Consider the following 17886-nt stretch of genomic DNA (forward strand, 5'->3'; position numbering starts at 1 on the left):
TGCAGATCTGTGCCTTTAAGTGATGGGAGGAAAGGAAGCTTCCTTAATGAGGACGAGAGAAGAAAATAGAAGCAGATGGTGGAGGATGAGGGAGAGGTTGAAGAGGATGATGAAAAGTTGTAGACTGTTCTTGCAAACAAAGTATCAAGGTACTATTTCAGCAGCATTTTAGGGTTTTCCAGTCCCACTTATCTCAATTTCCACTGTAAAAACAAAACTGTTAAGTCCTGTGTGTGCTCATTTAATTTTTATATTAGAAAATGGCTACTGGCCAAGAACCTGTTGATGAAAGGGCAGCAAAGATCCTGGGAGATAACATGATGGAACCAGAGTCAATATAGCCCAGGAAATATAGAACAACAGAAGAGAAGGTAGAAAAAATAATCAATACATATAGCCAAAATAGTAGGGAAATGGTGCTTAAAGGTTAAATACATTTTCCCTACTGTAATATCTTGTTCTTGTACTAGGAACCACTGAAGTTCCCACAAACATATGAGTGGATTGGGAAGAATGTTACACATTTTGCTTTTTTATCTTTTAAAAAAAAAATAGAGATAGCCCTCAATCAAAACTCCAGATCTGAAAATCTTCAGCTTTAAGGATATTCAGATCCAGATTTGGGAATGTTTGAATCGATATATGGCTCTGTATATTTGTATTTTTAAATGAAACCTGGGAAGTAGCGGGTCAAATATCCCTGTGACAGTTTTGATTTTTAAGTACTTTAATATTATCAAAATCTTTACTCCTACTACTATTTTATCTTAAACATATAACACTGTCAGAACTACTGATGCAATTATCCTCTCTTTTTTCCATGTTTGTGTTGTTTTTATCCCTTCTTCAGACAGTGAATGCTCCTATGGCTGCAGCTGAAATCAATGGCAAATATCCCATAGATTTAAATGGTGCAGGAGTATGCTCATAGCCATTAACTGTATTTCCTGTGTCAATAGGGAAACTAATGCACAAGAGATCTAGGTTTAGCAAACAACAGGAACACACTTATTTAGCTGTAACATTCAGGGCTCATCTATATGGCCCACAGTTTGAGCTAGAAGTGTGTAAATAGCTGGATTCTATTAACGCAAAATAGGAACCTTTTAGTTCATGCCTGCAACATCCACAAAGGGGAGTTACAGCACTGCACTTGAGTGTGAATTGCTAATCACGCCCCTGAATCCAAACAGAGGTGTAGTATAGACACCGCCTCAGAAGAAGAGAGACATTACACAGCTTACAGTTACCAGAAGAAATTGTCTGCACTTTCATAGAGCCAGAGTCAGGTTCACAACAAAGTCACTGGTAGATTCAGGCCACAAGGGACCCGCTTGTGATCATGTAGGCTGATCTCCCACATCACAAAGAGTGCAGTACTTCCTTAAAATAATTCCTGTTTGAACTAGAGCATATATCTTTTAGACATGGATCAATGAGAGGTCATGATGTAAGGCAGACAGCCCAAATAGCATACGAAACAGATACATTAGTGTGAGTAGAGCTGACGAACATTTTTGATGAAATGTTTTTTTCATTGAAACTTGCTGTTTTGTTGAAGGTGAAACATTTGCTGGAGCTGTATCTATTTTAACAAAATTTTGCCAGGAAGAGGTCTGTGATCCAGCATGGCCTTTCTGGTCATTTCAAGAGAGAAAGGTCTGAACAGAAAACCTTTTCAATCTGGAAATGGACGTTTCATCACAATTCCATTTTGCAAGAACATTCCAATGCAGAATGAACACAAATTTCAAAAAATCAGAAGTTGTCATGAAACAGATTTGTTATCCTCTAGCCAGCTGTAAGCGTTATGTATTGATTTTAATAAATCATGGTCCTGATTCTCCCCCAATTCCCACTCTTGGCTTATTGCTTATATTTATATTATATTATTCCTAATTCAGACAAGGAGAAAACAGTTAAAATCAAATGTACCTAACCTTGATAAGAATGGGTTTGATGTGCCAGTGACATGTTTTCCACTCACAAGATGCTTCCTAGACATAAGTGGCAATATGGTCTCCCTTAAAGAGTTAAGATTTTGAAAGCATACAAGTGTTCTGAAAACAAGTGGACTGAAAAACAGCAGGGAGTTGGGGAGGGGGGCAGGACCTCTACACAAACAATAACTTGATATATTTTCCTTTTAAAGTCAGAGTTCTTTGTTTCCAGATTGAATTATTTGAATAGACTCAGTAGAACTATTATGTGCTATCCATTTACTTGCCAGCGCAAAGAGGCTTTTGATAAGAAAATGGAGAATGAAGGTAACAATGGCTAACGATGACTGTGCAGAGATGACAGAATTCACCACAAATTAACATGTTAGTCTTCAAGGTACTGCATGATGTATCAGTATCTGTTGCCATTTAGGAAAGCTTATTTGCTTTTCTGCAGAAAACAACCAAGGGCAGGTACCTTTAAACTGAATGATCCAGAGAAATATGCTGATGAATGTTATATGTTTGCTATGATTGGTTTCTGTGGTAGGGCTATAATTTCCCTTTATGTAAAAGTCCTATAGAATTCAAGAGGATGAAACCAATCATATAGAGAATATTCTAACCACCTATAAAATTTAATAGATTATATCCTTTCCATTCAAAGTTAAAATCACCCTGTATAATTTCAAAGAGAATGACAGTCTTTCATAGGCTTTTTTGACTCACCCCATTGAATTCTACAACAAGGATATCATTCACCATTACATTCTAAAGAATGGTTATAAAAACCTGTAAATTATCTTTATTATGATTTTATTACTCTTATTGCAGGAGCACATTGTGCTAGCAATTGTCCTCAGATATAACAAAAAGAAGGTCCCAGAGTGGTAGCCGTATTAGTCTGTAACAGCAAAAAGAATGAGGAGTACTTGTGGCACCTTAGAGACTAACAAATTTATTTGATCATAAGCTTTCATGGGCTAAAGTTCAGCCACCAGGTTTGCCGTGACATTATCGTGGATACTGTTCCTGATGGCTTGTAGTCCATTTTTGTGTGGAATGTTGGTGTAGAGGGCTTCTACATCCATAGTGGCCAGGATGGTGTTCCTGAGGAAACTACAATCCACTGATGATCTTCCAGAAAACACCATCCTGGCCACTATGGATGTAGAAGCCTTCTACACCAACATTCCACACAAAGATGGACTACAAGCCGTCAGGAACAGTATCCCCGATAATGTCACGGCAAACCTGGTGGCTGAACTTTGTGACTTTGTCCTCACCCACAATTATTTCGCATTTGGGGACAATGTATACCTTCAAGTCAGTGGCACTGCTATGGGTATCCACATGGCCCCACAGTATGCCAACATTTTTATGGCTGACTTAGAGCAACGCTTCCTCAGCTCTCATCCCCTAAAGCCGCTACTCTACTTGCGCTACATTGATGACATCTTCATCATCTGGACCCATGGAAAAGCAGTCCTTGAGGAATTCCACCACAATTTCAACAATTTCCATGCCACCATCAACCTCAACCTGGACCAGCCCACACAAGAGATCCACTTCCTGGACACTACAGTGCTAATAAGAGATGGTCACATAAACACCAACCTACTGGAAACCTACTGACCACTATACTTGCCTACATGCCTCCAGCTTTCATACAGACCACACCACATGATCCATTGTCTACAGCCAAGCTCAAAGATACAACCGCATTTGCTCCAGCCGCTCAGAAAGAGACAAACACCTACAAGATCTGTATCAAGCATTCTTAAAACTAGAATACCCACCTGCTGAAGTGAAAAAACAGATTGACAGAGCCAGAAGAGTACCCAGAAGTCACCTGCTACAGGACAGGCCCAACAAAGAAAGTAACAGAACGCCACTAGCTGTCACCTTCAGCCCCCAACTAAAACCTCTCCAGCACACCATCAAGGATCTACAACCTATCCTGAAGGATAATCCCTCACTCTCACAGATCTTGGGAGACAGGCCAGTCCTCACTTATAGACAACCCCCAACCTGAAGCAAATACTCACCAGCAAGCACACACCACACAACAAAAACACTAACCCAGGAACCTATCCTTGCAACAAGCCGGTTGCCAACTCTGTCCATATATCTATTCAAGGGACACCATCACAGGACCTAATCACATCAGCCATACTATCGGGCTCGTTCACCTGCATATCTACCAATGTGATATATGCCATCATGTGCCAGCAATGCCCCTCTGCCATGTACATTGGCCAAACCAGACAGTCTCTACACAAAAGAATAAATGGACACAAATAAGAATCAATAATTATAACACTGAAAAACCAGTCGGAAAACACTTCAACCTGTCTGGACACTCAATTACAAACCTAAAAGTTGCAATTATTCAACAAAAAAACTTCAAAAACGGACTCCAATGAGAAACTGCAGAACTGGAATTAATTTGCAAACTGGACACCATTAAATTAGGCTTGAATAAAGACTGGGAGTGGATGAGTCATTACACAAACTATTTCCCCATGCTAAATTGCTCCCTACTGTTACTCACACCTTCTTGTCAACTGTTTGAAATGGGCTATCCTGATTATCACTACAAATTTTTTTTCTCCTGATAATAGCCCACCTTAATTGATTAGTCTCGTTAGTTGGTATGGCAACCCCTATTTTTTCATGTTCTATTTTTAGCCCCACAGCCTGAGCTCCCAATCCATTGACCTGGTCAGTGTAGACATATCCTGTGTGTCGGAAGGGTACATGAAGGGTCTTAACAACTTTTTTAGCACTTCACATAGTTCTAAGGCTGGGGTTCTCAAACTGTGGGTCAGGACCCTATTTTAATGGGGTCACCCAGGCTGATGTTAGCCTTGGGCCCCAGCAAGTCTGAAGCCTAAACCCCACCACCCAGGGCTAAAATTACATGCCCCCATCTAGGGCAGAAGCTCTTGGGCTTCATCTTTGGACCTCCCGCCCAGGGCAGTGGGACTCGGGTGATCTCAGTCTTCGGTCTCCCCATCCTGGGGTCACATAGTAATTTTTATGGTCAGAAGGGGGTCCTGGTGCAATGAAGTTTGAGAACCGCTGTTCTAATGTATGCATCAATGCAGTGGCTCTCAGCCTTTCCAGGCTACTGTACTCCTTTCAGGAGTCTGATTTGTCTTGAGTACCCCTCAATTAAAAACTAATTTCTTACAAAATCAGACATAAAAATGCAGAAGTGTCACGTCACACTGTTACTGCAAAATTGCTTTCTTTCTTATATTTACCATATAATTATAAAATAAATTGATTGGAATATAAATACTATACTTACATTTCAGTGTTTTGTATACAGAGTGGTATAAAAAGCCACTGAATGAAATTTTCATTTGTACCGACTTCGCTAGTGCTTTTTCTGTAGACTGTTGTAAAACTAGGCAAATATCTAGATGAGTTGATGTACCCCTGGTTGAGAACCACTGCTCCAATGAACCCTTTCACAGAACTGAATGTACTTAGTAAACAGGAGCTAAGCATTTCTCATCATTCTAAGTTTGTTCGTATGAATGTGGATTTTTGTATTTATTTGAAAATAAAATGTCAATTCTAAATTGGCACACAAAAAAAGTCTCAGTGTTACAAACCAGATAACTGCTAATGGTTCTTATATCTGACCCCATTATTTTCCACATGCATAATTCATGCTGCAAAGCTACAACACATAATTAATGTCCCAGATGACAAGCTTTCCAGAGTCTTTGTTTCATAAACACAGAAAAGAGAAGTGTCTTCCCTAGATGACATTCTCTTCAGACGGCTGCTAATAATGCAACATACCTTCCCATCCCTTAGGGCACTGGGTACATAAAATGATTGAAAGTTTATCACACAGTGTATAGTAAGCTATCTAAAGAGACACTAACTCATAAAAATGTGCATTTTGTATACTTGGCATTTGTTTTGTTCTTGGTCATATCCTAAGTTTTCTTTTTGTACATGACTCACTTTGGGCTGTTTATAGAAAGGAGATCACTGGAAAAATCATATTTCCACGAAATGCTGCAGAGTGGATTGTGCCATCAAATGAAAATATTGTCTCCCATCTACTGAAAAACATTAGTTTTGTTCTTATATCATCATTTCAAGCAGTGAAAAACAGGGGAGTGTTTTGTTTTTTTTAAGGATCTACACTATGATACTTGAGTAATGATGGGTCAGGGAATTTTGTAATGGAAATAATTCATTCTCTGGTATAACCAGTTAAATAATGCCAGAGCCAAAACCAGTCATGATGAACCCCCATCTGGCCAGATTAGAAGCTGAAGTAAATTTGCAAGAACAGCTATTCTTGTCAGATTTCCAGGCCAGTTCTGCCAACTCCTGAGGTTTTGTTAGTTCAGATAGAATTCAGAGAAGAGAGAATTTTTTTGAGTTATCTGAACTGACAAACATTCTGAAGTTCATCCTCAGTTAATTCAAAACTCAATTTTTTTCTGATGCTAAGAGTTAATAAGAGATTTGGACTGACAGTGGTTTGGGGTTAAAGCCCAGGTCATGTAAATATGTCCTGAATCAGCTGAGATAGAGAAGAACTTTCCAAAAGGCAATATCACCCTTTAGGATACATCAGGCTGTTGGAATGAATAATGGGAATAGTGTGGTTGTTGCCCTTAAATAACACAGCAAAATTTGAAATCTATATTCTACATGAGATGCTCTTTCATTCGCCCCTCAGGAACCTGTCCTGAAATATTCGGTAGTAAAAACATGGTCAAGAAGGTTAGATAGAAGCCAGTAGAGCATCTTTAACCATTGACAGCTACTATGGAGAGAGAAACAAAGTACCTCTTCCAAGGTGGTATCTGAAATACCATAGCCAGTCACATGTAGACGTTCAAGGTTTTCATCCATAGCCTGAAAGAGGCCATTAAAGAAGGCATCTGCCTTCGTTGGAATCACATAGGTCAGCTCACTCCCACTGTTCTCTTTTAGGAATGCTTCTGGTACATAGAACTGTACCAGAGATGTGACTTGACTGATGTACTCAGGATCCTCGATTTCAAATGAAGAAGGCTGGGCAGAAAGGAAAACAATAATAAATGGAGTTTATATGCCATCAGAAAATTGTAAAACAGGTCAAACTGAAAACAAATATGGGGCCAATGCTGGAAACCCTTCCTCAATTGGGTAGTCCCAGTGAAGTTCCTGGGTCTAACCTTGTGAGCAAGAGACTACTCACCATGAGTAAGGGATTCCAGGATTGGTCCTCTATTCAGCAAATCATCAAAATTACTAATTTTCACTATGTTGCTAGATTATTTTATGTGCAAATTAATTCAACTATGAAGGTTGCGAAAAACATTTGCTATACACCAGTATTAAATAGACCAAGTCTTCCCTTCATTGCTGGTTATACAAGATAAAAGAATTACCACATTTATCTTGCATGTAAATTACTAGCAGCGTTGCAAGGTTCCCTCAGAATAATTGATATGACCTTTTCTTAGCTGGAAGTACATATTGTGCACAATTCTGTCACCATACCTTTTTTATGAGTGTTAGACGGTATCCCTGGCCATATGTTTCCTTCAGATAAGAGGGAGGACCACAGCACCTCAGCTGCCCCTGCTGCAGGATGGCAATGCGATCACTGAGCACTTCTGCCTCATCAAGATGGTGAGTGGTGAAGATCAAGGTGCAACCTACCCCAGGAAGAGCAGTGCACACAGATTAAGACTTTATTTTAAAATGTTTTCTCATGAGAGAGACTTTTTTTTTCCAGGAGGATACTTGAGGCGATAGTAATTCTATAAATTTACAAGCATGTACTTCAGTATGCAGAACACAGACACAAAATGCCTGCTAACATGTGTCCCATTCACACTCACTGAGACTATACAGATTATAAAACAGTGCAAAGTTTGGACTAGAATCTAAGAGAGACAACAACAAGCAGTTGCAATTTCAAGGCTGAGAAGGTGTTTTGTGAGATTAAGAGATTCTTAAAATCACATAACTCTGGTGCCGGTTTCAATGGATCATTCACTGTGGTTTATTCCAGCTAATAGGGAGGGGAGGTGCCTGCTATCTCAGAAGCTTACCTCCTACAGTCAGTTTTAGCTCAGGACACTTGAAAATCAATGGAATGGTTTGACTGATGAGTATTTTCTTTAGAAGAAAAATATATGCAGCCATATGGGAAAGTAAGAGCCCCCCAAAAATGAAAAAGCAAAGTCAAACAGTGATGAAAGTAGGAGATAACCCTTTTCATCCAGGGCAGGATCAGCATGGACTCATAGCTAAATTGAATCTTGCATTAAATCCACTACATTTTTCAAACCATGGTTCACGACCCAGAACTGGGTCATGGAATGGAAGGGACTGGGTCGCAGCAGCTCTGGTCAGCACCGCCAACCAGGCCATTAAAAGTCCCATCAGTGGTGCTACAGAGCTAAGGCAGGCTAGTCCCTGTCTGTTCCGACACCGCGCTGCGCCCTGGAAATGGCCAGCAGATCTGGCTCCTTGGTGGGAGAGGGACCATGGGACTCCGCATTTCAACAGCTGAATGAAACAGTTATCTCTGTTAGGATTTCTGTTCAGCAACTGGAAAGCAAAATACTATTTTCAACCACCCTTTGCCTGGGAAGGATGTTCGCCAGAACATGAGATAAGTTTTGTACCAGCCCTGTACTTCAACAGAATGTCCCAGATTCTCCGACGTGAACATGGATCCACACCACTGGTGGGCTCATCTAGAACAACTGTCTTTGAGTTTCCAATAAAGGAAATAGCAATTGAGAGCCTCCTTTTCATTCCCCCAGACAGGGCTCCAACACGTTTGAACTGATGGTGGGATAAATCCACATCTTCCAGGGCTCTAGAAGAAGAATACAAATAAAACTGTGACCTTTGAAAATTGCAAGCCTTTTCAGATCACCTACCACATCATCCCAACCACTGGCGCTGGAACATTTTGAGTAGTGGGGGTGCTGAAAGCCAGTCCTCTTACCCTTTCTCCCCCGCCCCAGAGTCTGGGAGCAGGGCTGTGTCTCTGGGAAGGGGGGACCCAGACAGGGTTAAGGGGGCTGAGGCTGTGGCCACTGTTGGGTGCTGGCGTGGGGCCCGGAGCGGAGCCCCAGGCAGGGGCTGGCAGCCAGGACCCCAAGTGAGGGATCTGGAGCAGAGCCCTGGGAGCATGGGCCAGGCATGGGGTCCTGGGAGTGGAGCCTTGGGAGCAATGGATGAGGCCAGGTGCGTAGCTCCGGGCCAGCAGCTGGGGTGGCGGCCGGGACCGGAGGCCCAGGTGCAGGGTTGGGGAGTGGAGTGCAGGGTGTGGAGCCAGCGGCTGGGGAACGGGCCTAGTGGCTAGGTCCTGAGCTGGGGAGCAGAGTCCCAGGTGGCATGATGAGAGCAGAGCCCTGGGTGCAGAGCCAGCGTCTGGGGAGCGGGGCCAACCCTCGGGACCTGAGCCAGGGAGTGGAGCCCTGGGCTTGGGGCCAGCAGTCCCGCATAAAACCTGGGGGTGCTGCAGCACCCTCCCACACCCCTACTTCCCGCGCCTATGATCCCAACCCACAGCAAAGTGACGAAAAGTCACTTGTATGCAAAATATCCATGGGCAGTTCAAGTACAGATCAGCATATATAACTATTCAGTTTCTTCTGGTATCCACTGAAAAGAAGTAATAGTAATAATCAAAAAAATTCTTATTTTTAATGGCAACCTCCTGAAATATACTTTTAATGGCCTCTGTACAAGCTAAAGCAAAAAAGAATTCAAAATTATAGGCCTCAACCATGTTCCAGTGAAGTCACTGAGTCCTTCCATTGATTTCAATAAGCTTTAGATTAGCCCCTCTAAGAATCTGGAGGGAGTGGGGAACAGTTCAAGGACAGCTGAGGATAGTTCAAGGACTCTGAATTATTATTTAATATTTGTATAACCTAGAGTTACCAACTTTCTAATCGCAGAAAACTGAACACTCGTGCCCTGCCCCCAAGCTCCAGCCCATGTTCTGACCCTTCCCTGGGGCCCAGTCCCCCACTCACTCCATCATCACCACCCCTATCGCTCGCTCTCCCCCACCCTCGCTCACTCGCTCATTTTCACCAGGCCATGGCAGAGGGTTGGGGTATGGGAGGGAGTGAGAGCTCTGGGGTGGGGCTGGGGATGAGGGCTCGGGGTGCAGGAGAGGGCTCCAGGCTGGGGGGGTGGGGCCGAGGGGTTTGGAGTGTGGGAGGGGGCTCCGAGCTGTGGCAGGGGCTTGGGCCAGAAATGAGATGTGCGGGATCAGGAGGGGGCTCAGGAAGGGGGCTGGGGTGCAGGAGGGGGTGAGTGGTGCGGGCTCCAGGAAGTGCTTACCTAAGGCAGCTCCCAGGAAGCAGCAACATGTCCCGCCAGCTCCACTTGCTGTTCCTGCCTTCAGACACGGCTCCTGCAGCTTCCATTGGCTGTGGTTCCTGGCCAATGGGAGCTGCAGAGCCAGCGCTCGGGGTGGGGAAATTGCGTGGAGCCCTGTAGCCAGCAGGACATGCTGGCCACTTCCCGGTAGCTGGGCAGAGTCATGCAAGGAGCCTGCCAGGCCCACTGTACTGCCAACCGGACTTTTAACGGCCCGGTCAGCAGTGCTGACCGGAGCCGCCAGCGTCCCTTTTTACCCAGGTATTCCGGTCGAAAACCAGACACCTGCTACCCTAGTATAACCACCCAGGCAAGTAAAAACCCACACATTGATCTGAAAGAAACAATTATAAGAACTAGAGGATAATTAGCACATTCTGCTTCTCCTTAAAAACAAGAACTTGAAGGCCACAGACTTGCAAAGAGATCCCCCAATGCAAACACTTACGTCTGTGTGGTGTCCCATTATATCAAACAGATGCCAAACAGAAGCAATGGTATGAAGCCCTGATGAATTCAGCTTGTAAATAGGTGCCAGATTGAAAGGCAAAGCCAACAGAACAATATAAACAGCAGCAGAGCACATTTCCCCACACTTTGTGAAAGGTCATCTCTTGGGAAAAGGAGGTAGTTTATTTGCCATAGGCTAGTCAGTCCTTAGCCATTGTTTGATGCTGCCTCCATGTATTATGTGGACACCTGTCCAATAAGAACTGGACTGCAAGACCACTAACTTATTTCACATCACCCAACAGCCATTGGCTGCTAATTATGTTCTATCACTATCAACCTGGATTGATTTGAACTGACAAGCAAAAGACAAGATATCCCAGTGCTTGTCTGCTCAGTCCTCCAGTCCTTCAAAGTAATTTCCTACTTTAAAGAAAGCAAATTTCTACAGCAAAGAGCTGACTTTATATGAATAAATACATTTATATCAAGGTATACACAGCAGGTTTTCCAATCTTCTGACAAGCTACATTAAAATCTTGTGTTGCTTTGTTTAGAAAAAGAAATGTTACTGTTGCCTTAATCTTTTTTTTAATTTCTCATTTCTGTATTAGCCTTAGCAATGGGGGCCTAATTTGATACAAATGTTCTGCTTCCCATAAAAATATCCAGCTGGTGGCAAGAATCTATCCCCCGTGTCTATGAGGATCTTGCATAGCATTGTTATTACATGGTTCTAGGGTATTCAGAATTCAGTAGTCCAAGTTCTATAAAAGAGAGTTTCCACTTCAACTATGCTTTAGCTGAAACCACTAGAGAATTTTTTTAAACCTTGTCTGTAATATTCTTACTCTAATTTTTATTTCCATAATTTTATTACTGAAAATTAAGATCAGGAAATACATTTACAAGCCAGAATTTTAGAACACCAAACCCATCATTAGCGCTCTCAGGATTCCAGTAGTTAGGGCTGACTCTCCTAGCATGAGGCTTTGTTCGTTCACCACAGTGTTCTTGGACTGGTTTTGAAGGACAGCCTACATACAGGTTTCCCACAAGGAAAATAAGAACCACTAACCTACTGACTTGCTGATGTAACTGTTTCTTTGTCCATAGAGGTGCTTTCACTGAGCCATAGAACAGCAGATGCTCTCGCACAGTTAAGGTGTCAAACAGCACATCATACTGAGGGCAAACACCCATCTCCATTCTGATAGCAGCCAGCTCAGTATGTATATCCCTTCCATTGATGATGATGGTCCCAGAGCTGGGCGGGTACAGGCCTGTCAACATTGATCTGATACAAGAAATAACAGTGTTGTTGTAGCTGTTTTGATCACAGAAGAGAAGCAGAAGAGCTCTGTGGAGCTCAAAAGCTTTTCTCTTTCACCAACAGAAGTTGGTCCAATAAAAAAAAATATATTACCTCCCACTCATAAGAAATAACACAAATTCAATAAAACCACCACATTCAGGACACACTATGTTGTATCCTGAATTTGATCAATTCACTTCTGGCAATATTTTCTTCTCTAGTAGCAGCATTATTTAAATGATGCTGGAGTCTGTATGGAGGAAACCTTGAGATTAATGCAAAAATGGTTATTAATAAAATTATCATTTACTCTTACAATGTTATCTTTACTGATTTTAAGAAAGACCTACATTTATTTGTATACTCATTGTGCTTGGAGATTTGAACATATATTTTTGTTTTTTGGTTGCTTATTTTATTAAATGGAATGTTCATTTTTATTAATGGTTCAAATTTATTTATGGAATTCTTTAGGCAATCTTCTTTCTGGCAACCATTGACAAGTCTCAAGTGCCAAAGGAGATACCTTTGCTATAAAACTCCTGTATGTTTATACAGGGTCTAAAAATTAACTTTTATCTTCAATTTTGCTTTAACTTTCTATGCTACTTTCTTTTATGTTTTTAAAATGTACATAAGCATTGGTTATTGTGATGAGTGTTTTGCATAAAATAAATATTTAATACAAATCTTTACTTGAAAGATGTAAATATATCGCAAAAGCAGATCGTAAATCCAAGAACCATTTTGGTCCAAAGACCATAATAAAGGGGTCTTATAAAAAACAGGACATCTTTTGTGTAAGATTCCAGGTGATATAAATATGATCTTACCTTAAAAAAATTGTATGATGATATTTATGCTTTAGAAAGTCTCTTGACTTTAAAAGAAGGTAAGGATGTTCTGTTTAGAACAAAGGAAAATGTATGGATGTGGTGTTAACTGTAAAACTAAGATGTAAAGTGGGCTTTTGTTTTATCCCACCCTCCACACAGGCTCGTTCAACACAAAACCTCTAATTTAAAACCTATTCATAAGTGCTAAAGAATTTTCTTATTGAAAATAATTTCTTCTATAAGCACTCAAAAGCATTCATTCTTCATACTAAGAAAATCCCGGATAGCTGAAAAATGTTTTATGGAAGTTGTTGGTTACTTTTATCTACCTTGTTTTTCCTTTTAATGGTTCAAAACTTTGTTTATTCCTTAAATGCTTTTGAGATGTACAGCTGCAAATATTTTATCTAAATGAAAAGTTTTTTATGCAATAATTTACGAATATCTTTGCTAAATTGTAAGATGCTTCATGTACTATTATGGAATCCACTGACCTTTCTGTGACTGGCTATTAGTGTAAGAAGTCATTTGAGTATACATTATTAATTTTTTATTAATTGGGGATGGGAGGGTAATTAGTTATCTGGCAATGCTTAAGCAACTTCCTTACCAAACTCCTAAAAACAAGCAGCAACTCTCCAAAGATTGAGTAGGAGAAAGGACAATAATTTATTTAATGAATACTGAAGTTTAAGAACCTCTCTTCAAGAATTAAGTTTAAGACTAATTCAAAATTGAAAAACTTTCAGATCTAACATACGGGTGGCTTGAACCTATTTGAAACAGAATTTCAACTCCTGATGAAACCTACTGAATAGCTCAGAAAATGGACTGAATAAAAAGTTAAAACTCTAACATTAAGGATGTTCTGACAGTTTCCTACCACAAAAAAGCAAAAGCAAGTAGAAGTTTATATTTACAAGGGAGGGTTTTTACTAAGACCAACCCACAAAGGCATTGAGCCAATGAAACAATGACAACAGCTTATCTTAATCCTACCAAGTCTGAAAGAGGTGTTTTCTCCTCTTTCCGTGAAATTAGATGACGAGAGGTGCATAAAGCAAATGACCAGCAACACACTGCTCTCATCCTCAACTTTGCAGAATTCATCACAGTTCATCCTGTTCATCTCTGCAACTGAGCTGTGACCAACTACTAAGAAGAAGACAGACACTGAACAGCATCAAGAAGAAGTAATTTTCTAGCTCAAATGGCATCACCATCAAGACTTCAATATGGATTGGTGAGATGAAGTTGTAGAGGGCTGCCAAGGAATTAGATTTAAAGTTTTCTTGTAATGATGTTCATGTGATATTGAAATACCACTGTAACTTAGGATATCCATAGTTTCTTCCATTAAACCACAAATTGTTCAGACCATTTATTTCTCGAGAGGAGCCATTGGCTAACCTTTGGTAAATAGAGAAAGAGAAACAGTGGGATTTAATTTGAATTTAAGATTCTGGATATTAATTAACTTGCCATTCAAAGAGTGGTCTTGAGACTGGCTTCTTTTGAGTAACTGACAAATACTTTCTTTGGCTTCATAGGACTCAGTTAAGATTTTAAAACCTTTACCCATTTATAAACTATGTTATCCATCATAAACACAACAGGACTCACCTGCCCTTGAACAAAATTATTTTGCCCATCTATAAGATGTTTTAGTTAATAAGGATACTTTGACACAGGACTCTCTACTAATGTTGGGAATAAAAGGACCTCTGTCAGGGCGGACAACTTTCAAAGGTGTAACCTGTCCAAAGTTCTCCACAGACTCATACTGTACATAGAAGAGTTTGTAACTGAAGTAACAATTGTTTAGCTTTTGTTTTTTATTTTTCACTTTTCCTTTCCTTGGTAAGGCAGTCATAGTTACAAACTGGTATTATTTTGCTTGTTTTAATTGCAGTTTCCCCTTAATCCTGGCAAAGAACGCCTTGTAACTACAATAGTGGGAGTCATGTCACTGAATTAGCATTATGAGAGAGAATTAAAGGTTTGCCCTGCTATTTCTTGTTTCTCTAAATTGTAAGTTTTAGTAATTTTTTTTTTAAATAAAATTACTTGGTGCTCAACAACTTGAAACACCCCTTTGTACTACAAAAGTGCTTTAGGTAGATCTTCAACTGATGTAAATTGGTATACTTCTATTAGGTGTACTGGAACAATAACAACTTGCACAAGTGGAGTATTTGGCCCTTTATAATTACGGAAAAGTTTCTAATGGTATAATCTTTTTTTAATTAAACCCAATATCAATAATTCATTATCTCTCTTGCTATTTCCTGAACAAGGCTCATTTGTCTAGCAGGCAGAAAGAGAGAGAGAGAGATATCAACTGACCAGTGTTTCCTGGTTAAATATGATATATCTCTCACAGTTTAGCTGTAAATGCAGGGTTAAATCTCTAATTCCTAATTCATGAAGGTCAGTTCTGCAGTCCTTACCCATGTTAATCAAGTTGACTAAAATATAGAATCCAGTTCATTCTCATTAGTAATTTATGTACCTGCAGGGGTTGAGGAAAAAATGGTCGGAATTCTTGATATTTCTTTAATATAAAGGGCAGAAATAAATTAACTTTTTAATTAAGCCAGATTTTTTAAATGTTTTTCTTTGTTATTTCTGCTTCTTTTCAACTGTCAGAACATCCTCTTCAACATCCAGGAAGAAAGCTTGCAAGTTCAGTAAACCTCTAAGATCTCCATCTGATGGAAGGATAGGTGTGAGGAAAAGAAAGAAGGGTTTCCTTCAGGTGTTTCTGTACCCATGCCCACAATAACCCCACGTCGCCCAGCTACCACTAAAGCTGCTTAAAACAATAGCTTTACCACTGAGGTTATGATAAAGGAGACCCAATTTTCCACGGCAATGCATTTGTTTTGCCAGGGGCACCATGGCACAATAAATTAATTTAAGCCGTCTTAGTGACATCTTTTGCATGGCAAAACTGTGCAAGAACAATAACCAAGCAAGGAGATGGAGTAGCTCATTTGCTGATATACAAAACATTTCAAGGCACCAGATAAGGTAAAATGTGTAGTCGGCCATCATTCAGCAATGGACATACATTATTGTAGTCTTGCCAGCTCCATTGGCACCCAAGAGAGCTGTGATTTGATCCTTGTAGAAAATGAGGCTCAGATCTTTAACTGCAGTCTTTTTGTTGTCTGTGTATTTTTTGGTGAGTGACATCAGAATAACTCCTATTGGGCTTCCTCCTTCACTCATGCGTCTCTCATCTGGGGGCAGAGAACCTGTGTAAATGAAGAATAAGGCTTTAAAAGCACTGGCAGTTATATAGTGAAAATTCATTGGCTTTACCTTTCCTGAAATGGTCCTCACTGCTGTAACATTTAAACTACAGGGTCAGGTGGTATAAATTGGGATAGCTCCATTCAAATCAATGCTGCTATGCCAATTTATAATGATCAAGGATAGGGACCACAGTTATGCTAAGTATCTAATCAGTGAAAATGTTTAATTGCAGCTTAAAACACTCAAACTAAAACTGATAAACATGTGTGCACATGCTAATACAAATATACACATATATAGTAATTATTAAAAAGTTAATGTCATCTATTAAAATGTATTTCTTGAATAATGAGATTTTTACAAAGGAACGAGCAAAAGTGGAGGTTGCGGACCAGAGAAAATGGGAACAATATGGATTGACTAAATGGAGTGGAGAAAAAGAAATGCACACAACATGAAGGAAAAACAGACTAGTGTTTGGAAAACCAGTTCTGTTTAAATATGAAACAACCAGAACCTCCGCTCGTTGCTCAGTCATTTTTCATATTAGCATAAAGTTGGTTCTAACCCCTTCCAACAACCCTGTGACCATCCTCCAACTAGACTTTGCCAGCTTCCCTGCAACTCATACCAACGTCCTTCTCCTGGTTCATCCTCCCCTTTACCTTTCCTGGACTGTGTTTCAGAGGCCAGAACCTTTAACTCTAGCAGCCCTTTCTGCTACTTGATATGAATCCCAAGTGCCTCTGGAGCCTAATACAAAGGTGCTGGACCCTGCCATTGCTCAGGTGAGAGAGAGAGACTGGAAGGAGAAAAGAAAGACCAAGAAGAGCAAAGAGTTGTCAGGACTGAGAGAGAAAAAGTGAAGGTCTCTATCCAAAGAAAACATCAAAGGTAAACGTGAAATCTATTTTTTGGAGGGACCTGTTTGTGAGGAGAGATCACTCTGTGGAGGGCTTCAAACTCAAGATAGTTCAGATAATATTCTAACTAACATCTACATATTTAGACATTTAAGTGAACTTCTGAAGCTTCTGAAATTTTCCCTTCAGTAGTAGAGAGGTATTGATACAAAATTCTCGTGGGTGACTGGGATTTCTGGCTTCCACTATAGATAGCTGAACCAGCCCAGATAATTACCAGATAGTATGTAATTTCATATAGTCACAGAAGACTGCCAAGGCCCAAGAATGGATGTGGGTGGCATGTGTTCCTCTATCCATGAATTTTTAATCAAAATAAATACATGACAATGTAGTGAAATGGGCCTTGGAGAAAAGAAAGAAATCAGTTTTTAAAGAGCAAAACATGTAAGGAATGCATAAGTAGCCAAACACAGAACTGGAATGAAATAGTGGAAATAGTTGTAGGCAGCGGTAGCCCTGGAAAATAGAGATGATAAGTGTTATTAAAATGTGAGGTTAAAAAAGAGAGCCAGAAAGGGCAGAGTTTAGATAACAAGACAGAATGAAAAAGAAAATTCACATAAAAGACAAACTTTTCACAGAAGCAAATAGAAGATAAAAACAGAGCCTGATGTTTGATTTCATCTGAAAAAAAGTGTAGCTGAAGAAAAACAGAACTCTGGCCATGAATTTTAATGAGCACAAAATTGTACAGTGTTCACTAACCTGAACAACACTGTGAGGAATGTCAAAGGGACCTTAAAAAGCTGGGTGAATGGGCTGCAAAATGGCAGATG

At 40.3% G+C, this 17886-nt stretch overlaps 1 protein-coding gene across 1 annotated transcript in view; it reads right to left on the reverse strand.

Annotated features, from left to right (window-relative positions):
- ABCA13 (ATP binding cassette subfamily A member 13) overlaps positions 1-17886 on the reverse strand; it is a 286889-nt gene that overhangs the window by 139428 nt on the left and 129575 nt on the right. Inside the window, exons 37-41 of the mRNA XM_048839236.2 lie at positions 15997-16183; positions 11851-12069; positions 8603-8799; positions 7467-7624; positions 6768-6995 (exon numbers count right to left, since the gene is read on the reverse strand). Of these exons, the coding sequence (XP_048695193.2) occupies positions 6768-6995; positions 7467-7624; positions 8603-8799; positions 11851-12069; positions 15997-16183 (989 nt within the window). The remainder of the gene's footprint in view (positions 1-6767; positions 6996-7466; positions 7625-8602; positions 8800-11850; positions 12070-15996; positions 16184-17886) is intronic.

This window comes from Caretta caretta, chromosome 2 (assembly GCF_965140235.1).
Source record: "Caretta caretta isolate rCarCar2 chromosome 2, rCarCar1.hap1, whole genome shotgun sequence".
In the NCBI taxonomy this organism is placed as follows: Eukaryota; Metazoa; Chordata; order Testudines; family Cheloniidae; genus Caretta; species Caretta caretta.